The sequence below is a fragment of the Ostrinia furnacalis genome, unplaced genomic scaffold (assembly GCF_004193835.3).
Source record: "Ostrinia furnacalis isolate ACB-3 unplaced genomic scaffold, ASM419383v2 OfSCF0682, whole genome shotgun sequence".
Taxonomy (NCBI): Eukaryota; Metazoa; Arthropoda; class Insecta; order Lepidoptera; family Crambidae; genus Ostrinia; species Ostrinia furnacalis.
The window spans coordinates 1,346,027-1,370,868 of NW_021130921.1; the positions used below are offsets into that span (position 1 = coordinate 1,346,027).

Below are 24,842 nucleotides of genomic sequence, written 5' to 3' on the forward strand. Positions count from 1 at the left end.
TGATTCCTGAGGGGTTAAAACAATTCAATGTTGTTTATGTCAACGTGAAATTGTGAACTCCGTCAGTTTATAAGACAACCCGTGTAATCTAACTACGTCAGATTGTAATATGGCGGAATTCACAATTTTACGGAGACATTTACATAATTTCCATAGCCCACGTATTTCTGGCCTTTCATCGCGAGAATTATTTGCGAATTTTACGGTTACTCGTAACATAAATCCATAACATCGGTGAAAGCTAAAGGCATGCAAGGGAAAATTACCTAAAAGGTTACAGCACTTAAAATTAGGTATAATTGCTGTAGGTATATCAGACGTATTAAAGATAATTTTAAAGGTTAAAATCAAATGTCGTAGAGACTAGGAAAAGTGTAGTTAAATTAGATTCATTACTGGTTACAATATTACCTATCTTTATTTTAAAGTTCTAAATCAATTGCTCGTTAAATTCTGGTAAGTATAATCTCGCGACTTTATCCTACTGGAAGTTTTTGGTTTGATAATGAGGTAGGGCATAAATGTTGCGTACCTAAGTATTCGTTTCTGTATTGGTTCGAACATTACAATCTAGAATTGAGCAGATTGTGTTAAAGATTCCGTGTTTCTGAGAGCATGTTCAGAAGTTATCACTCATACTATACAATGAGAAACAAACACAGAAATTAAACTCGTTACAGGTTATAATCTTGAGTTTGAATCGAGTTTCAAACGTTTCAAAATTACCTTTTAATCGCCATTTGATTAAATTTTACCAAAATCAATCGATTAAATCCATTTTGCCGGTACTTGGGTTATTTCTGAAAGACTTTATTTCAAATGTCTAAAGGTTCCTTTCACACCTCAAACTATGAATTGGCATCAAAGCTGGCGAAATTTGACACAGTGAATACTGAATATGCCTCCTCATTAAAAGTTTAACCGATTTGATATTTACTTCAGAGCTATTATAATAGTCATAATATTAAGGCTTTAGAGCCACAGTTTCAAATATACAGACGACAGCATATCAAGCTAGCAAGCAGCACTGATGCCTTATTTACTTGAAATAGGGGCGATTTTTCAGCAAAAAATGTATAGTCGGACACATATCAGCATCATTTTAGTCACAGGACGTCCACTGCTGAACATAGATCCCTCCGCCATTGATTTCAATAAGGACCGGTTGGTAACGACATTTATTCAGCTCCTCCTGCTACCTTTATGAGGTCGTCGGTCCACCTTGTGGGTTTGCTATGTGTCTGTACCTAGTCTTTTTTGTGTGGATCTGAAGAAAATTTAATTATCAGCAAACATTTTAGCTTTGGCTATCAAAATGTTTGGATAAAAAAGTGTTAATATGACGAGACATTATTAATTAAGCTTATAAACTTTAATTTGATATTCTATTAATGAGTGTATTAATTAAATTTTAAAATCCCACATTGAAAATAGCGCCTCATTAGACTAAACCTATTTTAGTCTCAATTTAGAAATTAGCATAGATACAGTTTAATTAAAGAAAATATTATAAAATCTTTGAAAAAAAAACAACTTTAAATATCGTGAAAAATTAGACAACCCTAGAAAAATAATGTCAGTTAAATACAGTAGTTAATTTCACGTTTAGATTTGTTAAACACAAACAGTTGTTTAAAGCACGTTTACGGTTGACAAATTCAAACAAATCAGTTGTTAAAATTTAATGTGTTTACTTAAAAGGTCGCAGGATTTACTTAGTTTCTGTACTATGGCCATTGATTAGATAATAATGAACCTACTGTGTACCTAAAAGGCAAGTAAAACTTTGGTAACTTTACAGGTCTTACGGATGTTAATAATAGTCGTACGTTTTTTTAAAGACCCTTAATTGGTTTTTCTATAGTAATAAAACAATTTACGACAGTTTTGGCGACTAAAAATCCGTTTTTCTGAACTATTAAATATAAATGCTAAAGTAACTCTGTCTGTCGGTGAATTAGAGATGAAAAACAGAATAGTTAGTTATTTTACCGGTTTTTTAAAGGAGAATACCTTTGAATAACGGGAAATAAAGTTTTTTTGGGATAGGCCGACAATTATGTGGGTGAGGCCGCGAACAAAAGCTAAGTAGTTTCGCATAAACAGCTTGTGTAGTTATAACGATCGTCAGTTAACTTAAAGCTTAAGACTAAGGCTGAGTTGCACCACCTAACTTTAACGGTAACTATGACGATAACCGGTGCTTTTTGTATGGATTTTGACAGATTTTTGACGTTTGTCAAAGTTAAAGTATGATTGTGCAACCCAGGCTTAAATAATATCAACTTTGAAGTAATAATTTAATTTTGCGTATAAATGTGGCAAGACGTAAAAGAGGCGTTTCAAAATACGTTGTTTTCAAGGAACAAAAATGAGGAAAAATGGTTAAATTAAATCAGCAGCACCATACCCGCCTTAATTTAATTTAACCTGCCATTTGGCTTTCACTTAAATTGTTACGCAAAAATCATTCAAATGGTCGCTGGCTTGAAAAAAATTGTCAGTTGAATTTTAATGTTCAAATTCAAAATGAAAAGTTTTAAAATTGTCTAGAATTTCTTCATTTTGATCTTTTACGCGCTGTTGAAACAGTTGACTTTACTGAATTATAATTTAAAATTTTATTAGTTTTACAACAGCGAGTAGTATCGACGAGCAATTTATAACAAAGGATACGCGTAGGTAATGGTAATAAAATTAATAATAAGGAAAAACTTAGAACTCAAAACCTGGCAAGCGATTTTTCTTACTCGTACTACCAAGACGGCTGATACTAATGACAGACTGAATGCGCCATTACGGTTATCTGACATGGTTCCACTAAAGGACAAAATAAGTCTCTTACGCAGCCTCTAGCCACAATTCAGCTCTAACGTGCGTTCTCTATAAAGACCTAACTTAGAACATACTCATTATTATACTATGCTTAGAACGTAAAAAAAATCTGGTCTGATTCTTCTTACTCGTACTCGAAACGGCTGATAACTTATGATTATAGTGTTCGCCGCTACTGTCGTCTAGCATGGTTCTATTACCGGATAAAATAACGCCCGTGTTCACAAACATTACTATGAGGTCTCACAGTGCGCGTGGATACACAGGGTGACACACGAACCAACAACCGAGCTCTATTCAATGCTGTGCTTTCGATTTGCTGCTTCACTTAAGCAAGCATAGTTTGTGAATACGGGCGTGAGACTTACACAGCCTAGCCACAATTCAGCTCTAACGTGCGTTCTCTTTAAAGACCTAACCCATATAAATTCCGCTCACGGCGCGGGTCAAAATTTATACTCATACGTTTGAAAGCAGCATAGAAAGGTGTCTTGTATTACGTAGTTTTACTAATCCGCGTTTATATGTAAAGAGGATGATCATTGCGAAATGATGTTATGGCAAGCAATCATTGTACGCTGCAGGATACATGCAAATTAAGGTGATGAAATCATCAAACACCTAGAGGTAAAACAAAAAGATCAATTTAAAATTTGGGGCAATAGAGATTTAAACTTTAGCACACATAGAGACAATCACTGTGGCGGACTTAATGCCGGATGGCATTCTCTGCCAGTCAACCACGGGTCATGCAGAAAAAGTAAGGCGGTGCAAAAGAGATGTTGATGTTTTGTCGATAAAAGTGACTAATGACGTAACCTTTGGTATTGAGCGATTGTTCGGAGTTAAAAAAATAGTTTCGATAAACTTAATAAAACAATGGAGGTATTGTAGAGACTGGTCTTAGAAAAGTAATAAAGTTTTTTTGGAGTGCTTATGACAAGTTCGAATGAAGCAAGTTCAAAAATAGTCTTTCTAATAAGTAGTCATTTACTAGACATCAGTAAGTTTAGTCTAACTAACATCATCGTTGTCGTTTCGAAATATTTTGTAGTATTTTTATTTTGATTTAATAAAGGACACAGACCGTGTAAGCATGTTGAAATATGTCAAAAATCCTGACTCAACAATCTAGCTGTAACATCCGTGCAATTCTTTAACTGCCTTTGAAATGAATGCAATTATGTGAGAGATTGGACGAGGCGTTAACTAGATGATTGCAAGAGTTGCTGACTTCGAGCAATTGATTTCTATTGTGTATGCTTATCCATATAAACATGGAAGATTTGAATAGTCTTATTCGGCTTTTATAGTGTGATTTGTAATTGGAACCAACACTACTTTAAGGTACATATTATAATTAATTGGTGACTGATAGAGCCCTTTTGTGACCCGTTAGACCCGTAGAACTTCTGGCATGGTTTCAAGGTTAAGATAGCCTAGCTTGAACTGGCCTGTGTATTGAGAGTTTACTACCTAACTTTCTTACGGTCATAACAGTCAATTTTTTTAAATTATATTTTTAACTATAAACCTATCAAGTACATGAAGGGTACTTCTACATTAAGGCTGTGTTGCGCCACCTAACTTTAACGGTAACTATGACGATAACCGGTGCTTTTTGGATGGAGTTTGACAAATTTATGACGTTTGTCCAAGTTAAAGTAAGATGGTGCAACCCGATATCCAAATCCAAACCATTAACAAATTATGACTAACTAATTATTGGAGTTGATTGGAATCAACATTATCTATGTCTCGTATCTTCTCTCATTTGCCAAAGCAAATATCCGGCGAAAAATTCATTAACTTCAACCTCATAACTATTTATTCAAAGCATTAAGTCAACAACTACCATCTTCGCGCATAGATGGCGCTTTCAAACAGGTTGGTTGCACAAGCGCTCGTCTAGCCGCCATCGAGTGACGAACCTAGAACTTGAACGGGTTCTGCGATAGTTAATTGTCTTGTAGTTTAACTGATGTAACGTTATGCAGGCAGATGGCGGAATGTTGTTTTGGGGCTGTTATGCAAAAATTGAGTAAAAGCTTCTAGCGCGAAATTTTAAATTGTTTTTGAGTGCTGGATTCCTATATGTCTACATCATTATAGACAATCTTAATTTTTACGCATTTATTTTCTTGTTATCACAATTTAAATTACACTACTTACAAAATGTACAGATGATGCTCATGAAAAAGTAGGCAAACTTAAGGGATTCTCTACCAGTTAACCTTCAGCCTAAACAGAAAAATTCTGATGTCTCCACCTCCTTCTACATGAAATTACCCCTTAAATACGAGAACCTACTAGTTATGTGTAATAACCATATTGCTGCAGGTACTGGGATACAATATAGCGATGAAGATATCAAACCGAAAATATGTAATTATTTGCTTTTAACTACAATAAAGCATTGCGTTAAATACAGCATCGCAGAAGATTTAAATGGCAGTATTAAATATTTATAGCGCAATTCCATAGTCCCTTAAAATGCTTGCAAATCGATCCAAAGAATGCCGTTTTCCATAATTATGAGTCCGTTAAGAATACTTGCTGCGTTTTAATATAGTGTTTCTTCTAAGTGTGTCACGTTTGTATGATTTTGACCTCCAATTTCTGAATCACTTTTGATTTCGTTTTGAAATCGTCGACCCCTGTGGTCATCGGTTCTATGGCAAATGTGACCGGCCCAATGCCATTTTAGTTTATTTGTCCGAGCAATTAAGTATGTACCGACGACGAGCTCATCAACTTAAACGATGTGGCATCTATTCAGTTTTGTAATAAGGGCGACTTTGCAACAAAAAATGCATAGGTAGCCTAATGTGCTGCCGTACCTACATACTTTTGTTCTTTCATAAAGACTTTCTCATTTGATCCTTCAAAGATAACCTAGGAAGATTCCAGAAGAAAAAAGAACTTAAAACCTTGAAACCATTTTATGGTAATTTTGGAAGGGCTGGTGACAAAACTATTTGCCAGACAAACAAGATGATTCAGTGCTTCAAAAGGCCATTTAACCCTTTCGAATGACCGACTGACAAAGGTTCTAAAAGAAGAGAAGATCAGTGTTAAGGATTCAAGACTTTTTTCGGCGCCCTTTTCCTTTAGTCAAATCTTCATATCACATTAATAACTGAACAGTCTTTTAAAGAATCCTGGATCGACCATTGATCCAGGATAATTGATGATTGATGAATTGATATCTGAAGCGGCAGTTCTCCTCGCTCCTCCAAGAAGGAAAGGAGAACTGGCAGTGAAATAAGTGTTGCTATGCCAACTCGAACATTTATGCTATCTGCTCTACACGATCGGTATTTAGAAAACTCTAAACCTAGGACATCTAAATACAAGTCCGAGTGAAACCCAACCGTATTCCGTGAAAGCTCATAAAAATATGCAAATATTGTTTCTGGAGACTAAGTTATTCCGTTTGCTTTTGTCGGACCGTCTCCGAAAGTGGAAAGAACTAGGTATTATGTATTCCGATCTTACTCGGATCTTGCGATTGTACCGGATTTGGATGTTGGCGAATTACCAAATTTTTAGAGATCTTAGGGACTGAGACAGTTTTTGCGGGATTCCGTTTAGTGGTATTCTTCTTCTTCGTCGCTACACTCTTGGCAGAGTGGTCGTGGTCATCGCATATTATGGTAATACGTGTTTTAACATTAAGTTCACAGGAACACGGGTTTGCAGAGTCCCGCAAAAAACACTAAGTTCGATTTTGTAATTTGAAACATATTATGTGTGTTCGTGTTTACACAACTGCCATGGGAACGAGCCCTTAGCGATATTCCTTTCGATTTGATGATCTAAGAGCGGCGATCTCATTGGCTTGTTTACGTAAATAATATAATAATGTTTATTTATACTGTGTGCCTACCATGAGTTTACGTTAGCTCGCTAGCGAATACGTCAAAAAATTCTATGAAGATCTTATTTCTTGAAAGTAGCCACTAGGGGCGCTGCACAATATGTCATACATTTAAGTGTCATTTTTTTACGCAGTCGCTAGCGAGCACACCTAACGTAAACTCATGGTAGGCACACTGATCGGTTATACGTCTGTGACGTAGTCGCAGTATGAGTGGAAACGATTGATAGATTTAGTAAAATACATTCGTCAAAGTGGTTTGAAAATTGAATACTCGGATCAGAAGTTTAGTAATTCACCTCACGAAATCTTTATTTATGCCTTAAACTTTTTGGAGCCAGAATTATGGGAAATTATATCAATTTCAAGAATTCAATTGACGTTTTGATCTTTCTTCCCTAAAGAAAGATCCAACAATACCTTTAATCATAACTTCTTCAGAAACCATAAAGTAATTAATATTCCAAATATAAATGATTTTGTGTTCATCAAAAAGGTGGTAGCTTTCAATTTTAAGAGTTGAGAAAATCTTTTGTCCAGTCATGGGAAATCGTAGGTTTTAAAAAACCAATCAAGTGCGAGTCGGTTTCAACAGATATGTAGAGTTCCGTAGCCATGGTGCAAGATTGATATTATATTTTTGTTGCTACTTATATCAGTTAGATGTTAATTTATTTAATAACGTTAAAAATCCCATGAGAACCTTTTCGACTTCCACTACGCGGACGAAGTTACGGGGACAAGTATCGGCAATAAAAATCTTAACATATGAATGAGACAGCTCCTTGACAAACAAATACATAGATATAGGCTGAGTAGCACCATCTTACTTTAACTTTGACAAACGTCAAAAATCTGTCAAACTCCATACAAAAAGCACCGGTTATCGTAACAGTTACGGTCAAAGTTAGGTGGTGGAACTCACCCATAGACTTAGTAATTGAGTCCCACAGGCATTTTTTGAGCACAAAACCCTAAAAAAGCTTCAGAAATTAAACAATTTCATTAATTACGTTCTCCACTTCCTTTTAAGTTATTAAGTTCCAAAATGCTTTGCAGTTTCTAACAAGGTTTTTTCTTAATTAGCAGTTTGTGAACCTTGTCAACGTACACTCGACCTTCTGTCATTAGTCTATGAACGACCATCATCTGGACATCAATGGGTTTGAAAAGTTAACGTCTTACAATGATGCAATTGAATACATAGCTTGGTACAGTTGTAACTAATTTTATACCTTTGGTGCATAAAAGGCGTAAGATGTAGACGCCAATAAATTTAAAATAAAATGTACAATTCATCTTCGAATAGTTTAGTCATTGACAGCAATTTCTGTTCATAATATTATCTTTTAAATAAATCGAACCCATGACCTTTCGCTTGCCCGGCGAATGCTCTTCCAACTGAGCTACTTAGACACTGGATTTTTTCAAGTTGTTTATTTAAACTTTAGATTGAGAAGCGTTTCATTTCATTGAACAACCTAGCATTTCATTGAACAACCTGTAGGGTAATACCAGGTCTTGTTCAACAATTTCCACTTGTGAGTACATTGTAGTTCGCAAACCTATACACATTAGACGCGGTTATACAATTTATTATGTCGCTCTTTAATAGAGTAGGCAGATCCGTTATCCACTCATTGTCACTTATTCCCGTATGCCACCCACTCGTACTTCAGGGTGGCATATGATACCAGGATAGTTCCGTAATATGATTTTGGCATGTGACACTCAATCCATTAGGGACCTAACATCAAAAGAATATCTCATATCATCAGTCAGCTATTACAATGTGGTAGAATTTTTTATTATTTTACGTTGTAGCTAAAACGGCCAGTTTCTTTATGCAAAATGCTACCTTATTAATTTTGGACTTACGCCATTTTCAAATTTGAATTTTCATTATCTATTTTCATTCTGACTGTACTCATACATCATCATAATCAATTATGGGTTAAGCTTAATACATTTCAATGTTACATTGCAAATGTTAAGATTTCGATTGGCTCTTGTTAAAATTCCGATGTACTTTAACAACGTTTTGATACCTGTCAAAATTGATCACGAAATACAGAGTTTGATTTTTACTGTCCACTAGAATTATATTTTGACTCCGAAGTATGTACAGACACATCAAGCTAAATACAGTTGTAGGTAACAGTTTTCCAAAATAAGTATACAAGGTGGAAACGTTAAGTGATCTCACTCGATTATTTCTAAACTATACAAGATATCGAAAACCTGATTAGTGATTACTCATCCTGAAAGTGCTTCACGAGCATATCAAACGGTTACAGAATAAACTGGATCTATTCGAATATTCAATGTTTCCAGCTTATTCTGTAACCTATATTACCATTTGATATAGCTACCGAAGCACTTTCAGGATCAGTTCTTCGATATCTTTTATAGTTTAGAAATAATCGAGTGAGATCAATTTTATCGTTTCCACCCTGTATAGTAAATATTACGTATAGTCGATAAGATGTTCACCACAATTCGTGTAATTTAAATTCACTTTACGTATTTGTTAAGGTATTGTAAGCTCGTATAGAGCTTAAATTATTTCATGCTTCAGTAGACATTTAATCCGTATATCCGATTGCCGCATGTCAGATGTTCATAAATTATCGTCTGACACCAGAGCAATGACCTCAGATGTTACAACCCACGCGATAATAGCTTGTGTAAATACTAATTTTAGACTTTCAGGGTAGTTTTGGCTTCAGCGAGGCAATGTCAAAGTTAAAATAGAAAACGCGACAACTGAATAAGTAGCAGCAGAAGCGTTAAGCCGTGAGTACATATTGTAACTCAGTCATAAATGTCGCGTTAAGACCCGTGTCTTTCTATTTTAGTTGAAATGGAACGCGAAAGTTTAAAATCTAATATCAAAGCTACATTTCTTCACTATTTCCAACATTCTAAGCTCTGTTTCCACGAAGGCGGAGCGGAAAAGTGTCGGGCAGTCAAATGTTTCCATAGAATTTGACAGGTGGTGGTTAAGCGGAGAGGAGACAAAAAGTGGAAATGATGACATTGGGGGTGTTGTGTGAGTTTATTTCAAACTCATTCGATGTCGACTGCGTAAAAAAGTGACATTAAGGCTGGGTTGCACCATCTTACTTTAACTTTGACAAACGTCAAAAATCTGTCAAATTCCATACAAAAAACACCGGTTATCGTTAAAGTTACCGTCAAAGTTACGTGGCGCAACTCAGCCTTAGTATATGACAAATTGTACAGCGCCCCTAGCGGAAATTTTCTAGAACTCATCATCATCAGGTGATCCGTCTGCTCGTTTGCCTCCTGTCATATAAAAAAAAACTAAAATCTTCATCTACTATATAAAAATAAGTCGGGATTTCCTCCCTGACGCTATAACTCCAGAACGCACGAACCGATTTCCACGGTTTTGCATTCGTTGGAAAGGTCTCGGGCTCCGTGACGTTTATAGCAAAGAAAATTTGGGAAAAGGGGGTAAAACAGGATCCACGCGTACGAAGTCGCGGGCGGCCGCTAGTATTATTATATTTTTTAAACGCGCTCACTAATGACGACGTTTGATGTAAACTCACACTAAACCATCTGATTAGTTATTCCTTAAAGACCACCCTTCTCTACGACGAACTCAAAGCTTTTTTCCTGGTACACCATAAACCCTGTCTGTAGTATCACATTACGGTAAAAGATTCCTAGACGGTCAGACGGGGTATCTCCCAACAACAAGGCCTTCAGGGAAAACCATTCAATAGTCGGAATACCCAAAACCGGTCAAGGGCAGTCTGGAGGGTCCCTTACACTAATATTGAACCTCTACGACTACATAACTTTTATTATATCATCGTAGAAAGGAAATGTGAATGAATCAGTCAGTCCAAGTGAAGTATAGTATCTGAATTAACATCAGGTGCGATTGCGGTCAAATACCTGTCTTGTTCTGCATAGAAAAAAAGTACGGAACATACAAATTTATGTAAATATTGTGTGACTGTTTGTGAGACCACGCTCACATCATTCAGACAAAATGTTAGTTAGCTACTTTACGCAAGAATTACTGAACGAATTTGGATGAAGCTCTACAAGATTATTATTGCATCGGAGTAGTAAGGTAAACTTTTAATAAAACTTTTCTAGCATAAGATATCATAAATCAATTACATATTTCGAAGACCAATAAATTATGGTCGATAAATTGCGACTGCATTGACCATATTAATAGAGCGCTATTAATAAACTCTTGCATATTCATTTCACTTTCATTTGCAAATAAAAAACTTAATGCTCACATCGGATGAGATCATTTTTAATATGTGACTTTCCAAATAAAAATTAACCTGTCAAACGAAATCGAAACGCCGTCAGATCGTGCGCTCGTCATCGCCATCGCTTCGAACGGGTAATGCACAGACATAAGGAAGCGTGTACACGGGCGTGACGTGAATATCTAGATGTGTTAGTGACTAGATAAGACAACGCATAGCGTTAACTAGATGGTCTTGCTTGAATCTTGTAGTGGTTATTTGACGGTTTCTGACAAAAGTTTAATGAAAAAATCTCGTATAAAATAATATCGTTTCTGACTTAATGTCTTTTTCACAATAACCGTATGCTATGTATATTCACGATATTGTATTTCATATTGAACACAGTCATAATTTGATTGATAAATTGTAATCCGATCACGTATCTAACAAAACTTTTCATCTTATGTTTATTAAAATAATATTATTATTTATGTTGAATTTTATGAAATAATTAAAACTATGCAAATTTTTATTTTAAGCTCGCAATCTTGAGGATCGATATGGTCTTCAACCAGACTGATTTGAAAGTGTTAAATGATAATACACTCGCGAGCAAAAATATGGAATCACCCTATTTATTCCGAGCGATCATAAGAACTAAATGACTAATAGAAGATCAATAAAAATGGCACCATTTTTAAGGTGATATTATAAACTTTAAATTGATACCAAAGATACATACAATACATAGTCATTCAGTTCTTAAGACCGCTCGGAACACAAAGGGGTGATTCCATACTTTTGCTCGTAAGTATAGTTTATAATTTTTATTCAAGCAACATGACAAAATGTTAATAGTATGTATTAACATTATGCATCTATCATCATCATCATCTATGTTCATCAGATTCATCAGATTTAAAAATTGAATATAACATTAAATAACATTTACAATAAAAATATTGTATCTACCTACCTATGGTTTCACATACATCAGCTATAGTCTACTCGCTGCTTTACATTACATTAATAAAGCCAAGTAATAAAGTTACACAAAAACACTCTGAAACTGACGAGGAAGCGCTAGGTGAAATAAAAATGGAATCTGAACTAAATGTCGAAAAGATGCGCTCGAGTCTAGCCAATCCAACTGTGCCCTGAGTACGAATAATTTCTTTCTCGTTATATGGTAATCGTTCCTTTTTTGTGAAAAATAAAACAGCGTCGCCGTTATACAGTGTGGCCAGGCAGTTCACGTTCGAAGCTAAAATTTAGATTCCTTAGAATCAAAATTAAATTGCTAAATTTTAGCACCTTGATGTAGGCATCAAGTTGTATCTAAATTACCCCCATGTATGTTCTACGATTTTGCTTAGTTTAGGAGATAAAATAATTTAGTGATTCATCCTACCACCTATGGTTGGTTTTTAATTTTTTTCTTACTCTGGAAGCTTCTCTAGCGTAAGTAAGTAAAAACAAACTACAAGTGCTCGCCAGAGTTAAAATATTATTACATTAAAAATAATATAAAATTAATTAAATTATACATTAAACACCAACCATAGTTGATAGATAAGGATAAATCACAAAATTAACTATCTCCTAAACTAAGCAAAATCGTAGAACTTACATGGGGGTGATTTAGATACGCCTTGATGTGAGGAATCTAAATTTTAGCTTTGAACGTCAACTCCCTGGCCACCCTGTATAAAATTAAATAAGGAATACGATCAGTATAGCATTACGAGTCATTCGTGCTCAGGGTACTAGACTATCACATTGTTCTTTTTACTATTTACATGCATCTGACGTTATGATGTGCAATTGTGTGAGTCATCGGACAATGCGGTGGCGGAATAAAGCTCATGTTGACACAATTATATTTAAGTAGAGTATATACTAGAAAGATATCTTTGCTAGTTAAATAAAGCATGTTTGAAAACAATTGTCATTGTTTGCGTATAATAAATTAATTCAAGTAGACTAATTTTCTTTTCAAGGTGTCATTGGAGTTATAAGGAACGCACTGATTTTCAACAACATCTGTATTGATGTTTATATTTACATGCATATGCTTCATCATTCGTTTTATGAAATTAATGATTTACAGAAGTTATTCTTTTTATTTACCAAAATTAAATGTTAATTTTTAAAACTTTACTCTTTCTGCTGGATTATTTGGAAGATATAGCAATATACTTACGCCTGAATATTGTTTCAATTTTGAATTTATTTTATTTTGTTACTAGCGGCCCGCCCCGGCTTCACACGGGTGCAATGGAACTTCTCGGCTTTTCTCTCTTCTATATTATGCATGTTTTTACTTATAAACCTTCCTCTTGAATCACTCTATTTACTAAAAAAACCGCATCAAAATCCGTTGCGTAGTTATAAAGATCTAAGCATACATAGGGACAGACAGCAAAAGCGACTTTGTTTTATACTACACTATAAGTAAATTCTTAGATTAATCTAAAAAACTCTCATTGCCAATTTGAAATTATTTAATCCATCTTCTAAAAAATACACAACCTGAAGCTACGGTAAGTAATTGCTACAATTAACCGCAGTGTGGCCGCGACCTTACCGTGTTCGAGTTAAATAAGCATGACTCGATCCATGTTGCGTTATGTCAGATAAGATTACTGCACTCGTACGGTAGTATCACATTTGCTACCGTAAATTAGTTGGGATGGAAAAACCCAGATGATATTTATAAAAATAAATACTGGATTTTATCAGTTTTAGATTCTGTCATGTGATGGCGATGGGTCTGAATATAAAATTTGACCAATAAGAAAGAAACCTCTTGTTTCTTTTTTGAAAAAAAAAAAGATGCTTATTAAATTGAGTTTTGAGCTTTGTTCTCTAATACACCCCTTGTTGTTTATTGTTGTTATAGATCGTAGTGAAAATACAAAATAAAGTCTTATTTAGATGATAATGATAGAATGATCACAATATTATTGTGATCATTCTATAGGATTATAGGAAGTAATAAATGTTTAATGAATCGTGAAAGAAAATACATTCTCAAAAGCTAAACTTTGACATGAGTCGTACACTATATACTTTCATATAAAATTAGGTCATTGTACCTTCCTCTTCTTCCTTCTGTCCTTGAATTATTCACGACCTTTCGCCGTTTTCTACGAAACTCGCGCTCTTTCATAAAATTTTATTTAAAAAAAACAAACTGTATGTTGCTTATTAAAACGTATTATCAACGAGCATAATTAATGATTTTGACGATAATTTATTTCGCTGCACGAATAATTTAGAAAGGTTAAGACTCTGTGATATAACTTTGCAACATTGTGGTGAACTATTGACCCCAGAGTGCAGTTTTACATTCATTTTTTCATCCTTGATATTATGGATGAAATATTTCATGACTTTTTAGTATATCATTTACATGTTTAACTACTGTTTTACATTATAATTATGTACAGTTAATCTCGTCAACTTAAGTAAGTACTGGAAAATGATGTGCATTGTGCACTTAACGTTCTTGTTATGTTTAATTAAGTTAGGTGTTAATTTTAGCAATATTTTGCTGAAAGTTCACCATAAACCACTTTGTGTTGAGTATAGAAATAACCTATTTTATTTTTATCTTTATAATTAGGTAGGTCATGAAAATATTTTTTGGTTAGTTTATGTCTATTCTGGGTAAAATGGGATTATTATATGCCTCAAATTCTGGGACAGAATGGGACATACGCTCGTGTAGGCAGATGGATAGTCGAAACGATATATTTATATAATTATAGGGACATAGCACCGTGAAGACTGATCGATAAACGATATCATTTCGAAAAGATATAGACAAAAAAATACTTAATGAAATGAAAAGTAAGTTTACGAAAATCGATTTCCTACATGTTCAAAGTATGGAAAAGCTTCAGTGATTTGTCGTAAACCAAAACCTATTCCAATCAACCGGTTCTCATCACAACGAGGCACTAAGGATTTTGATGGATGGAGTCTTTTTAATCACAGGCTTGAACTAATTAGAAAAAAAACAATTTTCCAAATTGAACCGACTGAAAGCGACCACTGCGCGCATAGCAACCAATAAACCGCTCCGCTATTGGAGAGACTTAACATCTCAAGTTCAATTAGTTTTGAGTATTATTACATCTATATTTGTACAATAAATCAATACTCCTCTCTATTAGATACTATTTCAACACCGCTCCTTTAGGTATATAGATACCTAATAGGGATAAATCATAGTTATCACCAAAGTTCCTCTTTTTCTGTCTTTATGCTAATTTTCTAAACTAAACTACCTAATTTTCATGTAGAGATAAATTAAGTCTAGGGTAAGGTGCTACATTGCAAAAATAAAAGGGTGAATTTCAATTTTTTCGTAAGTGATATTTTTTGCAATCATTTTATTCTCTTTGCATTTTAGGATTTTTAAGCTTCGTTTAAAAATCCATTACCTGAAAAAAATTTTTCCCTGGCAAAAGCTAGAATTTTGTAAAAAAAAAATCCGTTTTAATTTTACTTTATACTGAAATGAACTTTCATGAAATTCCGAACACATTAGTGTTGTCAACTATCGAAAAACTAATCTATGAACTAACTTTACAATCGAATGATTGTAAAACAATCGTGAATATCCATGTGAGAACGCTTTGCTAATCAGCGTGTGGCAATCTCCTTATGTCGACAGACAAAAGGGTCCATTTCCAACACTCAAAGGTTACCGCCGATTTTATTATTATAATGCCATAAATTTTAACATGGATCGCATTATTTGACTTTTAAATCTCGATTTTATGTTAAAATTCTTATAGATTTGCATCGTGTTTATTTTTAATTTTGAAATGAGTACGTTTTACTTATAAGGTTTTGTCTTGAACAAATTATGTTAAATTGACCTGAAGTTTAGAAACATATTGTTTCAATAACTGAAATACAATGGTCTGTAGTTCAAATCCTGCTAGTGGCAAATTTTAGTTATAACGAGAATTCATAACAATAGGGTCATAAAGGTATTTATTTCTTAATTAAATAAGTATGTTCATCAATTTAATAGGTATTAAAAGCTCTAGTTACTTTGAGGCTATAATCATTTCTGTGATGGATAAATATTTGTTATTTATCATGATCGTCTCCTAAAATTAGTCTTATATACAAGTTAGACATTTTAATGTAATTAAAATTATGTGATTTATTGTTATTATATAACTTTGACTAGCTCGTAATATTGAGAGAGTTCGGGTGTCACTAAACAAATAACATTAAATACGCTAATTACACTAAGTTTGATTACGTTCGTTATTAATTAACACGGCACGTGTAAAGTTTTAATAATATTGGAACGAAAGTTTACATCGCTTTGGTAAGTTTCAGTGGTTAAATGTCAGATAACTTTTACAAGTTGGATTGCAATCAGGTCATATTATTGACATCAAGAAATTAGGGTAAGTTTTTGACTTCTGGTAATATTTTTGGATTTTATTTTTTTCGTTACGTAAGTTGAAGGCGAATCAAACTACATATTTGTTGTAAAAGAGCAGTTAATACATGTAAAAGGTGCAATAGTGTTTATGATTTGCCGTCGTCCATTTTTATCGCAATAAGAATAACACCCACATTATACGATGAAAAATATGACACTCACATAAACACCCGAGTGTACGATTATGTATCTGTAAAATTGACAACTTTTACTATTACGTATTACGAACATTCCGAGCCCAATCATTGGACATTTTCTTTTTAAGATTTTCCTTGAGTTCGTGAGAATTTTGAATTTTTAAACTAACACCTACAACTTGAATGCTTAATGAGCCCATTAATTGAGTTAACAATAGGGCAATGAGTACCCGTGTTAACACCTCATTGACGTATCAATTACTTCACTGCCGTGAAAGTGTTCTTATCTTCAAGATCCACATAATTTTCACCGAAGACGAATCGGACGGGTGTCATTAAAATCATAATTCTCTTATGGCCCGAAGGCCGAATCTTAGGAAGAGCCAGGGAGAGAGGTGCCGGCTGGCCCGCGGTATAAAAGCCTAACGCCGCCACACCGGAGCATCACACAACCACGACACCTCCGTGAGTCAACATGAAAGCGTTCTTGGTAGGTATCGTGCAGTGAAAGTGATGTGACCCGGTGTGACCCGACGACGTCTGGAGTTGTGCTTCCTTGTAGGGCTGTGCTGTGCCGATTGTTCGCATTTATTGCGCCCAATAACCCCGCCCCAATTACACTGGACATGGCCGGTCATATTGCGCCCAATAAATAAGAACAATCAACGATCAGTTGTTAAAAATAGTGCTTTTGCCGTAGGTATTGGCTGCTGTAGCGACGCTCGGCTCGGCGCGTCCCGAGGCGGGATACAGTTACAATGCTCCCGGCGGCGGCGGCGGCCTGGGAGGCCACGGCGGCGGCCACGGTGGCGGCATCAGCATCGGCGGCGGACACGGCGGCGGCTTCGCCTCCGGAGGCCTGAGCTCTAGCTCCTTCGGAATCGGAGGTGGAATCGGTGGAGGCTCATTCTCCTCCGGCGGATTCTCATCTGGCGGTGGCTTCTCCTCCGGCGGCGGCGGTGGTTTCTCCTCCGGCGGCGGCGGCGGCTTCTCCTCCGGCGGTGGTTTCGGAGGCGGCTTCGGCGGCGGCTTCGGTGGCGCCCCCATCGTCCAGAAGCACATCTACGTCCACGTCCCACCCCCAGAACCTGAAGAACAGCGCCCACAAATCGTGTCCGGCGGTGGTGTGCCCCAGAAGCACTACAAGATCATCTTCATCAAGGCCCCCGCTCCCCCCGCGCCCGTCGCGCCCATCATCCCCGCCCAGGCCCAGAACGAGGAGAAGACCCTCGTCTACGTGTTGGTCAAGAAGCCCGACGAACAGCCCGACATCACCATCCCCACCGCCGCCCCCACTCAGCCCTCAAAGCCCGAGGTTTACTTCATCAAGTACAAGACCCAGAAGGAGTCCGGTGGCGCCATCGGTGGTGGAATCGGTGGTGGAATCGGTGGTGGCATCTCTGGCGGCAGCATTGGCGGTGGTATCGGCGGTGGTATCTCTGGTGGTAGCATCGGCGGCGGCATCTCTGGCGGCAGCATCGGTGGCGGCATTGGCGGCGGTCACGGTGGCAGCATCGGCGGCGGAATCGGCGGCGGCCACGGAGGCAGCATCGGCGGCGGTCACGGAGGCTCCTCCGGTGGAGTCAGCTCCTCCTACGGCCCCCCCGGCCAGTCCGGCCCCTACTAAACCGCGCGCAAAGCGCCCCCACTTGTGATATCTGCTCTGCCGGCGAAACCTAGTTATAAGTAGAGAAAAAATTACGGTGCCTAAATGTATTTATGTAAATAGTAATTTTAATGTTTAATTTTAGTTGTATTATAAAGTTCTTTTGCATAAAAACTTATAAACCAACGAATAACTTTGTTTTCACTACCCCAGTTAAATTATTCTGAAATTCGTAGCTCTTGAATATCAAATTGTAGAATAGCTCTTTTTGTTTTTGTTAAATTAAAGACAACAGAATAATTTGAATTTCAAAACTCGAACTTGAGCAGCTAAGGTCCCGCAGATGTCAATATCATTATTCTCGATTCGATTAAAGCGATAAAGCGAAGAGAACAGGTGTATGTTTGGTAGAAAGTCCGTTTCTCTGCGTGGGCGACACACGTTTGCGCAACGCTGTGACCCGAGTTGCATAATGCATTCAGAAAGAAGCTACATCTCGCTTGCAACATCTTTTATAGAAAATAAGAGTTTCGCTAAATATTTATTGCGTAACACACACCTATTGCGATGGACAATAGTTGCGTAAACCTTGACATTTAGTATTTTCCCTTTTCACAAGAATATTTAGTGGCATACCTGAGCTATAAAATTTAAAGCTGTGCATGGTTGATGCCTTTGCGTTAAAAACAGTGACCTAAAGAAGAAAGTGTTGGACGTATGGGGGTCAAAAACCTGAGACAAAGAGCAAAAAGTGATTTGCGATCGGCGCTGATGTAACGTATGATGACACGAACGGGATTTACGTGAATATTTATAACATGTGGAGAGAATTTCGTAACTTCCGCGTGGGTCATGCACGTTCGGGCGATCGTCGTTTGTTTAAAGTAATGGATTGTGAGATATTTGAGGCGCTCTTTCTTTATTCGATCAAGCTGAAGGTGAATACAGAATGCTCTGTGCCCGTGAATATAAGCTGTCATAAGAAAATTGAATGTCACACACAGTTTATATTTCCTTTGTAGTCTCTTAACAATCTGGCAAGTACCTAAGTAGCACATTTACAGTAGCATTTTTTTAATGTAGTGTAAGCATAAAAATATATTTTTGTATATAAATATGAAAAAATATCGGCGATATAAATATGAAAATAAGTTGCTAAAAGTAGCTCAAATATTTGACCAGGACGTGATTTAAAGATGCAAATAAAGGTTCCGTGACTTATGAATTTATTTCGTATAGGTTTTACATACTGTTAATCAAACTCTAAAATCCTAAACCAATAAATCCGTACCGCGCGGGAATAACTTGACATCTCGACCTGCACTTTTTTTAGGGTTCCGTAGCCAAAATGGCAAAAACGGAACCCTTATAGTTTCGTCATGTCCGTCTGTCCGTCTGTCCGTCTGTCCGTCTGTCCGTCTGTCCGTCTGTCCGTCTGTCCGTCTGTCACAGCCGATTTACTCGGAAACTATAAGTACTACAGTGATGAAATTTGATGGGAATATGTGTTGTATGAACCGCTACAAAATTATGACACTAAATAGTAAAAAAAAGAATTGGGGGTGGGGCCCCCCATACATGTAACTGAGGGATGAAAATTTTTTTTCGATGTACATACCCGTGTGGGGTATCAATGGAAAGGTCTTTTAAAATGATATAAAGTTTTCTAAAAAACATTTTTCTTAAAGTGAACGGTTTTTGAGATATCAGCTCTCAAAGTCGTAAAAAGTATGTCCCCCCCCCTCTATTTTTATAACTACGGGGTATAAAATTCTAAAAAAAATAGAGGTGATGCATGCTAATTAACTCTTTCAACGATTTTTGGTTTGATCAAAGTATCTCTTATAGTTTTTGAGATAGGTTGATTTAACTGTTGCTGCTACGGAACCCTTTGTGCGCGAGCCCGACTCGCACTTGGCCGTTTTTTTTTTTATTAGCTTAAGCGCTTCCTCTACCTTATACCCTACTGGTATAAAAAACTCAACTCGAAATACCCAAAAATACTTGAAATACAGCTCTTGTTCATAAGTAAATATCTCTAATTTAGGCAATAAATATTTGACATAACGATATATCCAATTAATATTATTCTTACAAACATTTATATTTCGATTTATCAATGTATGTCAGAACATGTATTTATTAATATCTCGACTTATACATTTATGGATTTTCGTTTTTAATTTGACAAAAACAGTTATCAAGTTATGATCCCCTCTGAGTACTAAACACATCCATGATATGTGCAGTTGTCTTGTTATGCACGCAGTCAAGAGTTTGGATATTTGGAGTTATCCAGCTATTACCTTCGTATAATCATATTTTTATATGTGTCATTAGCAGTTGTTAAAATATAACATTGTCAGGATTTCGAGCGTCTTTAAATATTTCTTACTTACCAACCCCTGAAAATATTTTTTAATATATTTAAGCGTTAATTATTACTTTTATTACTATTTTCAATAGTTTAAAACTAAATTAACGTTTAAATAGCAAGTTGAAAGAAGAAGGATAAGTTTAGTCAATAGGTAGGTACTATCTACTAATGTTTTTTCATAACAGACTAATATTTCGTTTGACAACAGAATTTAAGTAAAAAATCTAATAATAAACTTTTAGGTCAATTTTAAGTTCCGGATAATTTTATTTTTATAGTCTATTTGACTTCAATGACATTATTTAGGAATAATGATGAGGTAAAAGTAAGTAGGGTCGATACGCCAGATCTCGTCCATTTAGTGAGTTGGTAGATTTGAGGAATAAAAATAATATACAATTTTTCGTAATCATTTTGAACGAAAAATTGTTGTCATTATGCTCCCTTTAGTCTTTATAAGTATTGTATTAAACTTGCTCTAAACCATTAAAAGTTTTAATATTGTCTTTGTAATATTAATAAAATATAGAAAAAATGCATTCAAAATCACTAATAATTAATAACAGCATGGAAATAAAAAAATATAAATAAAATCTTACTAATTGGTATTCAAAATATTTAGGTATCACACTTAATAATTATAATAAATAATAAATAATAAATACCCTTGGACATTTTACACTGCGCTTCTAGTCCCAAACTAAGCAAAGCTTGTACTATGGGTACTAGAAAACGGATATAAACATACTTAAATACTTTTTTTTTGTAAATACATACTTATTATACATAGAAAACACCCAGTCCAATACAAACAAATAAATGTTCATGCACACAAATGTTTGTAATGTGCGGGAATCGAACCCGCTACCTCCGGAATAGTGGTCCGTTTCGAACCACTACACCAAACGGCCGACAAATAATTATAAACATACATATATTTTAGTTTATTTCATTTTTTGAAATTTCAATAGTATGGCTCAATTTGCAATATGGTATCCTCTCTAGGCACAGTTTGCTTTTTAATATTATTTACAACGTCTGTATTTAAAAAATAGTCGTGATAATGTGGACGCAAATTGGCTATCACAAGGGTAAGCTACATTAAGAGCGTGTATTAGCGTCCAGGAAAAAGCCTAAGTACTGAAAAAAATCTTTGTGTTCGATACGTCATGTAAGTAACGTTTTACATGATATAAAACATGCATTGTTTTGTATATTTTAATATCTTAGACCCAGTTACACCAGACCGCGATCACTTCTGACGCAAAGTGGAAATTGCATTGTAGTAAATTCGCATCCACCTTATTTTAAGTGGCATTTAATAAAGTACAATCACCAATATCATTATCCATATTGTATGGTTCATGGTTAAGGCTTATAGACTGCGGTAAATCCCAAACAAGACCTAAATATATTAAAAACTTACCTTGAAACGCGCACCTGCTCATGTGGGATTTATTTTTGGCAAAAACGGTAGCATGCTATAAGATTTTTTTAATGTGGGTTTACGTGTCATACATTCAGGGAATCATAGCAATAGCTTTCGTTCTAGAGTGATCCGTCATTTGGACGTGAACTGGACGGTGGACGCGAAAGGGCGTGTCGACCTTACGCAAAAATGTATCCAGCTAATTTTAATTATTTTAAGCTTAATGGTAAGCTTAAAATAATTAAAATTAATTGTGCTTGTTATGAAGCATGGCTTTTGTTCTTTTATTTGTCTTTTTTTAAATTATAAGTAAACGTACAATTACCTGATCAAAAGCGATCATAATCTGCGATTATATTTGATTTTTCTAATAAATTTGCTACTATTTCATTGCAAAAGTGATAAAAATATGTTCTATTTTTATGTTTTGTTTTTTTACTTAAACTTCATTCAAAATAATTAACTTAAATCCAATTTTTACACCTTAAATATTTGTTTTTCTTTGGTGAATAACTTGACAAGTCGTCGGTACACAACTTGACAAGTCTTTTTTTTAATAGATTAAGAAGATAATTTATTCAAATTCTTACACCAATCGAAAGATATGCATCAAATTAGCTTATTTCAATCATAAAAATATATTATCAATTATCATTAATTGCGATTTACCAGGGAACTCTAAACTTTAAAATCGCTCCCCTGAAAAGTACGCAAAAATGACATGTCAAGTTATTCCCGCGCGGTACGGAAATAGAGACTGGTCAAATTCTAGTCTTCCAACCTAATCTATCTATTATATATATATATATATCTATATTATATAAAGCTCGATTCCTACTCACTCACTCACTCACTGACTGATCAGGGGTATTTTTGGGGTATTTAGAGGGGAGGGGGGTAAAATTGTTAGTGTTTGTTTTTTACTAGATTTTTTGACACCCAGGTTTTTTAGATTTTTTGAACCAAAAAACAATATGGCGGAAATTTTTGAGACAACAACTTTTTTGTCTTTGGTCCTGAATTTTTTCTTTTTTGGGAGTTTGTTAAGGTTGCCAAGATGTGTTAAAAAAATTGAGAAAAAATTAAAAAAACAAAATGGCCGCGCCGCCATCTTGGATTGAAAATGCGATTTCGAGGTGTTTTTAGGGAGGTGTCATTCCGAGATGCGTCATTTTTTTTTTAAACTTTTTTTGAGTTTTTGTGACGTATATAATCTGCTTTAAGGCCACNTGGCCGCCAAGCGTTCACCCGTTTTCCTAAAGGGACTAAATTCTCCATACAAATTGTATGCAGGGGGGCTCAGCTAACGTAGAAAAAGGCGAGGCCGAAGGCCGAGCGATAGTTCAAAGCCTGTGAGTCGCCATAGATTTTTTTTTAATGCGTCAAAAAAGGACTAGAGCCCAATGACAGACAGAAAGGCGAGGCCGAAGGCCGAGCGTTGATTCAAATCCCGACAGTCGCCATAGATTTACTTGTGTTGCGTCAAAAATGCACAAGAGCACAGTGTCAGACAGTTAACACCCCCTGTAATTTTTGCGAGGCCGAAGGCCGAGCTCCGAATGCGAGGCCGCAGGCCGAGCGCCGCGTAGGGCGAAGCCCGGAGCGGCCAGCATCGCAGATCTAGCTTTTGTAGCCCGCGTAGCGGGCGACCAAAGCTAGTCTATAATATACAGGGTGTTTCTTGTAAGGTGTCAAGCCGAAGGCAGGTGATAGGTGAGGACTAGACCTATCGATTTCACCCCCATGTATGTTCTACGATTTTTCATAGTTTAGAAGTTATCGTTAATTTTGTGATTTTTTCAAATTGTACGACCCAGTAGGCTTTAAATTTTTTTATCTTTTTTTTGGGTCGACTTTTCTCAGATTTCTTTTTTTTGACAGATTCCCTATTAATTGCAGATTTTTGAAAAAAATAATCAACTTCCTATCTTTGATGCAAGATACAAAATTTTTGCTAGAAACAAAAAAATATGCTTTTAGCGGAACATCCTAAATCAAAAAAGGACTAGAGCCCAGTGACAGACAGAAAGGCGAGGCCGAAGGCCGAGCGATGGTTCAAATCCCGAGAGTTACCATAGTTAAACTTGTGTTGCGTCAAAAAAGCACAAGAGCACAGTGACAGACAATAAACACCCCCTGTAATTTTTGCGAGGCCGAAGGCCGAGCTCCGAATGCGAGGCCGCAGGCCGAGCGCCGCGTAGGGCGAAGCCCGGAGCGGCCAGCATCGCAGATCTAGCTTTTGTAGCCCGCGTAGCGGGCGACCAAAGCTAGTCTATATCTATAAAAGCGAAAGGTCACTGATTGACTGACATCACGAAATCTCAGAAACTACAAGTGCTAGGAGTCTCAAATTTTGCATGGTTCATTTTAGAACGTAGGTGCTCACTAAGACGGGATTTTGCAAAATTAAACCCCTAAGGGGTAAGACGGGATCCACGCGTACGAAGTCGCCGGCGGCCGCTAGTCTTATAATATTTATGTTATTTACTATCGTTAGTACGATCATTTAATTTTGCTTAACTCGGGATCGAACCTGCTACTTCTAGCTCTATTGTGTGTTGATGAAATATTGAATAACACAAACAGAACGGTCGAGTACTCTGACCTGACGCATGACTGGGAATGAAATTAAGCAAGAAATATGTTTTATGTTCGTATATTTATTTAATAGCTCGAAATGTTACAACACACAACGTCAAAGAAAATGAAAAATAGAATGTACCAGTCTGATCACAAAGTGTAGGTACCTACTAGAAAACAATACAACACTAAGAATATTTTTAAACATGCATATTTGTACTTAACAAAAACTTTATCACACAATTAAGTAGAGTTAATATAGCGACTAAAGTAAT

At 35.9% G+C, this 24,842-nt stretch overlaps 2 protein-coding genes across 3 annotated transcripts in view; both read left to right on the forward strand.

The window, feature by feature from the left end:
* The window catches only part of LOC114366754 (fibroblast growth factor receptor 3), a 166,659-nt gene that overhangs the window by 101,491 nt on the left and 40,326 nt on the right, over nucleotides 1-24,842 (forward strand). The window lies entirely within an intron of this gene.
* On the forward strand, nucleotides 16,745-18,371 carry TwdlT (TweedleT). Its single transcript, XM_028323725.1, has 2 exons — nucleotides 16,745-17,065; nucleotides 17,276-18,371. The coding sequence occupies exons 1-2, from the start codon at nucleotides 17,051-17,053 to the stop codon at nucleotides 18,200-18,202; spliced, it is 942 nt and encodes a 313-aa protein (XP_028179526.1). The 5' UTR covers nucleotides 16,745-17,050; the 3' UTR covers nucleotides 18,203-18,371.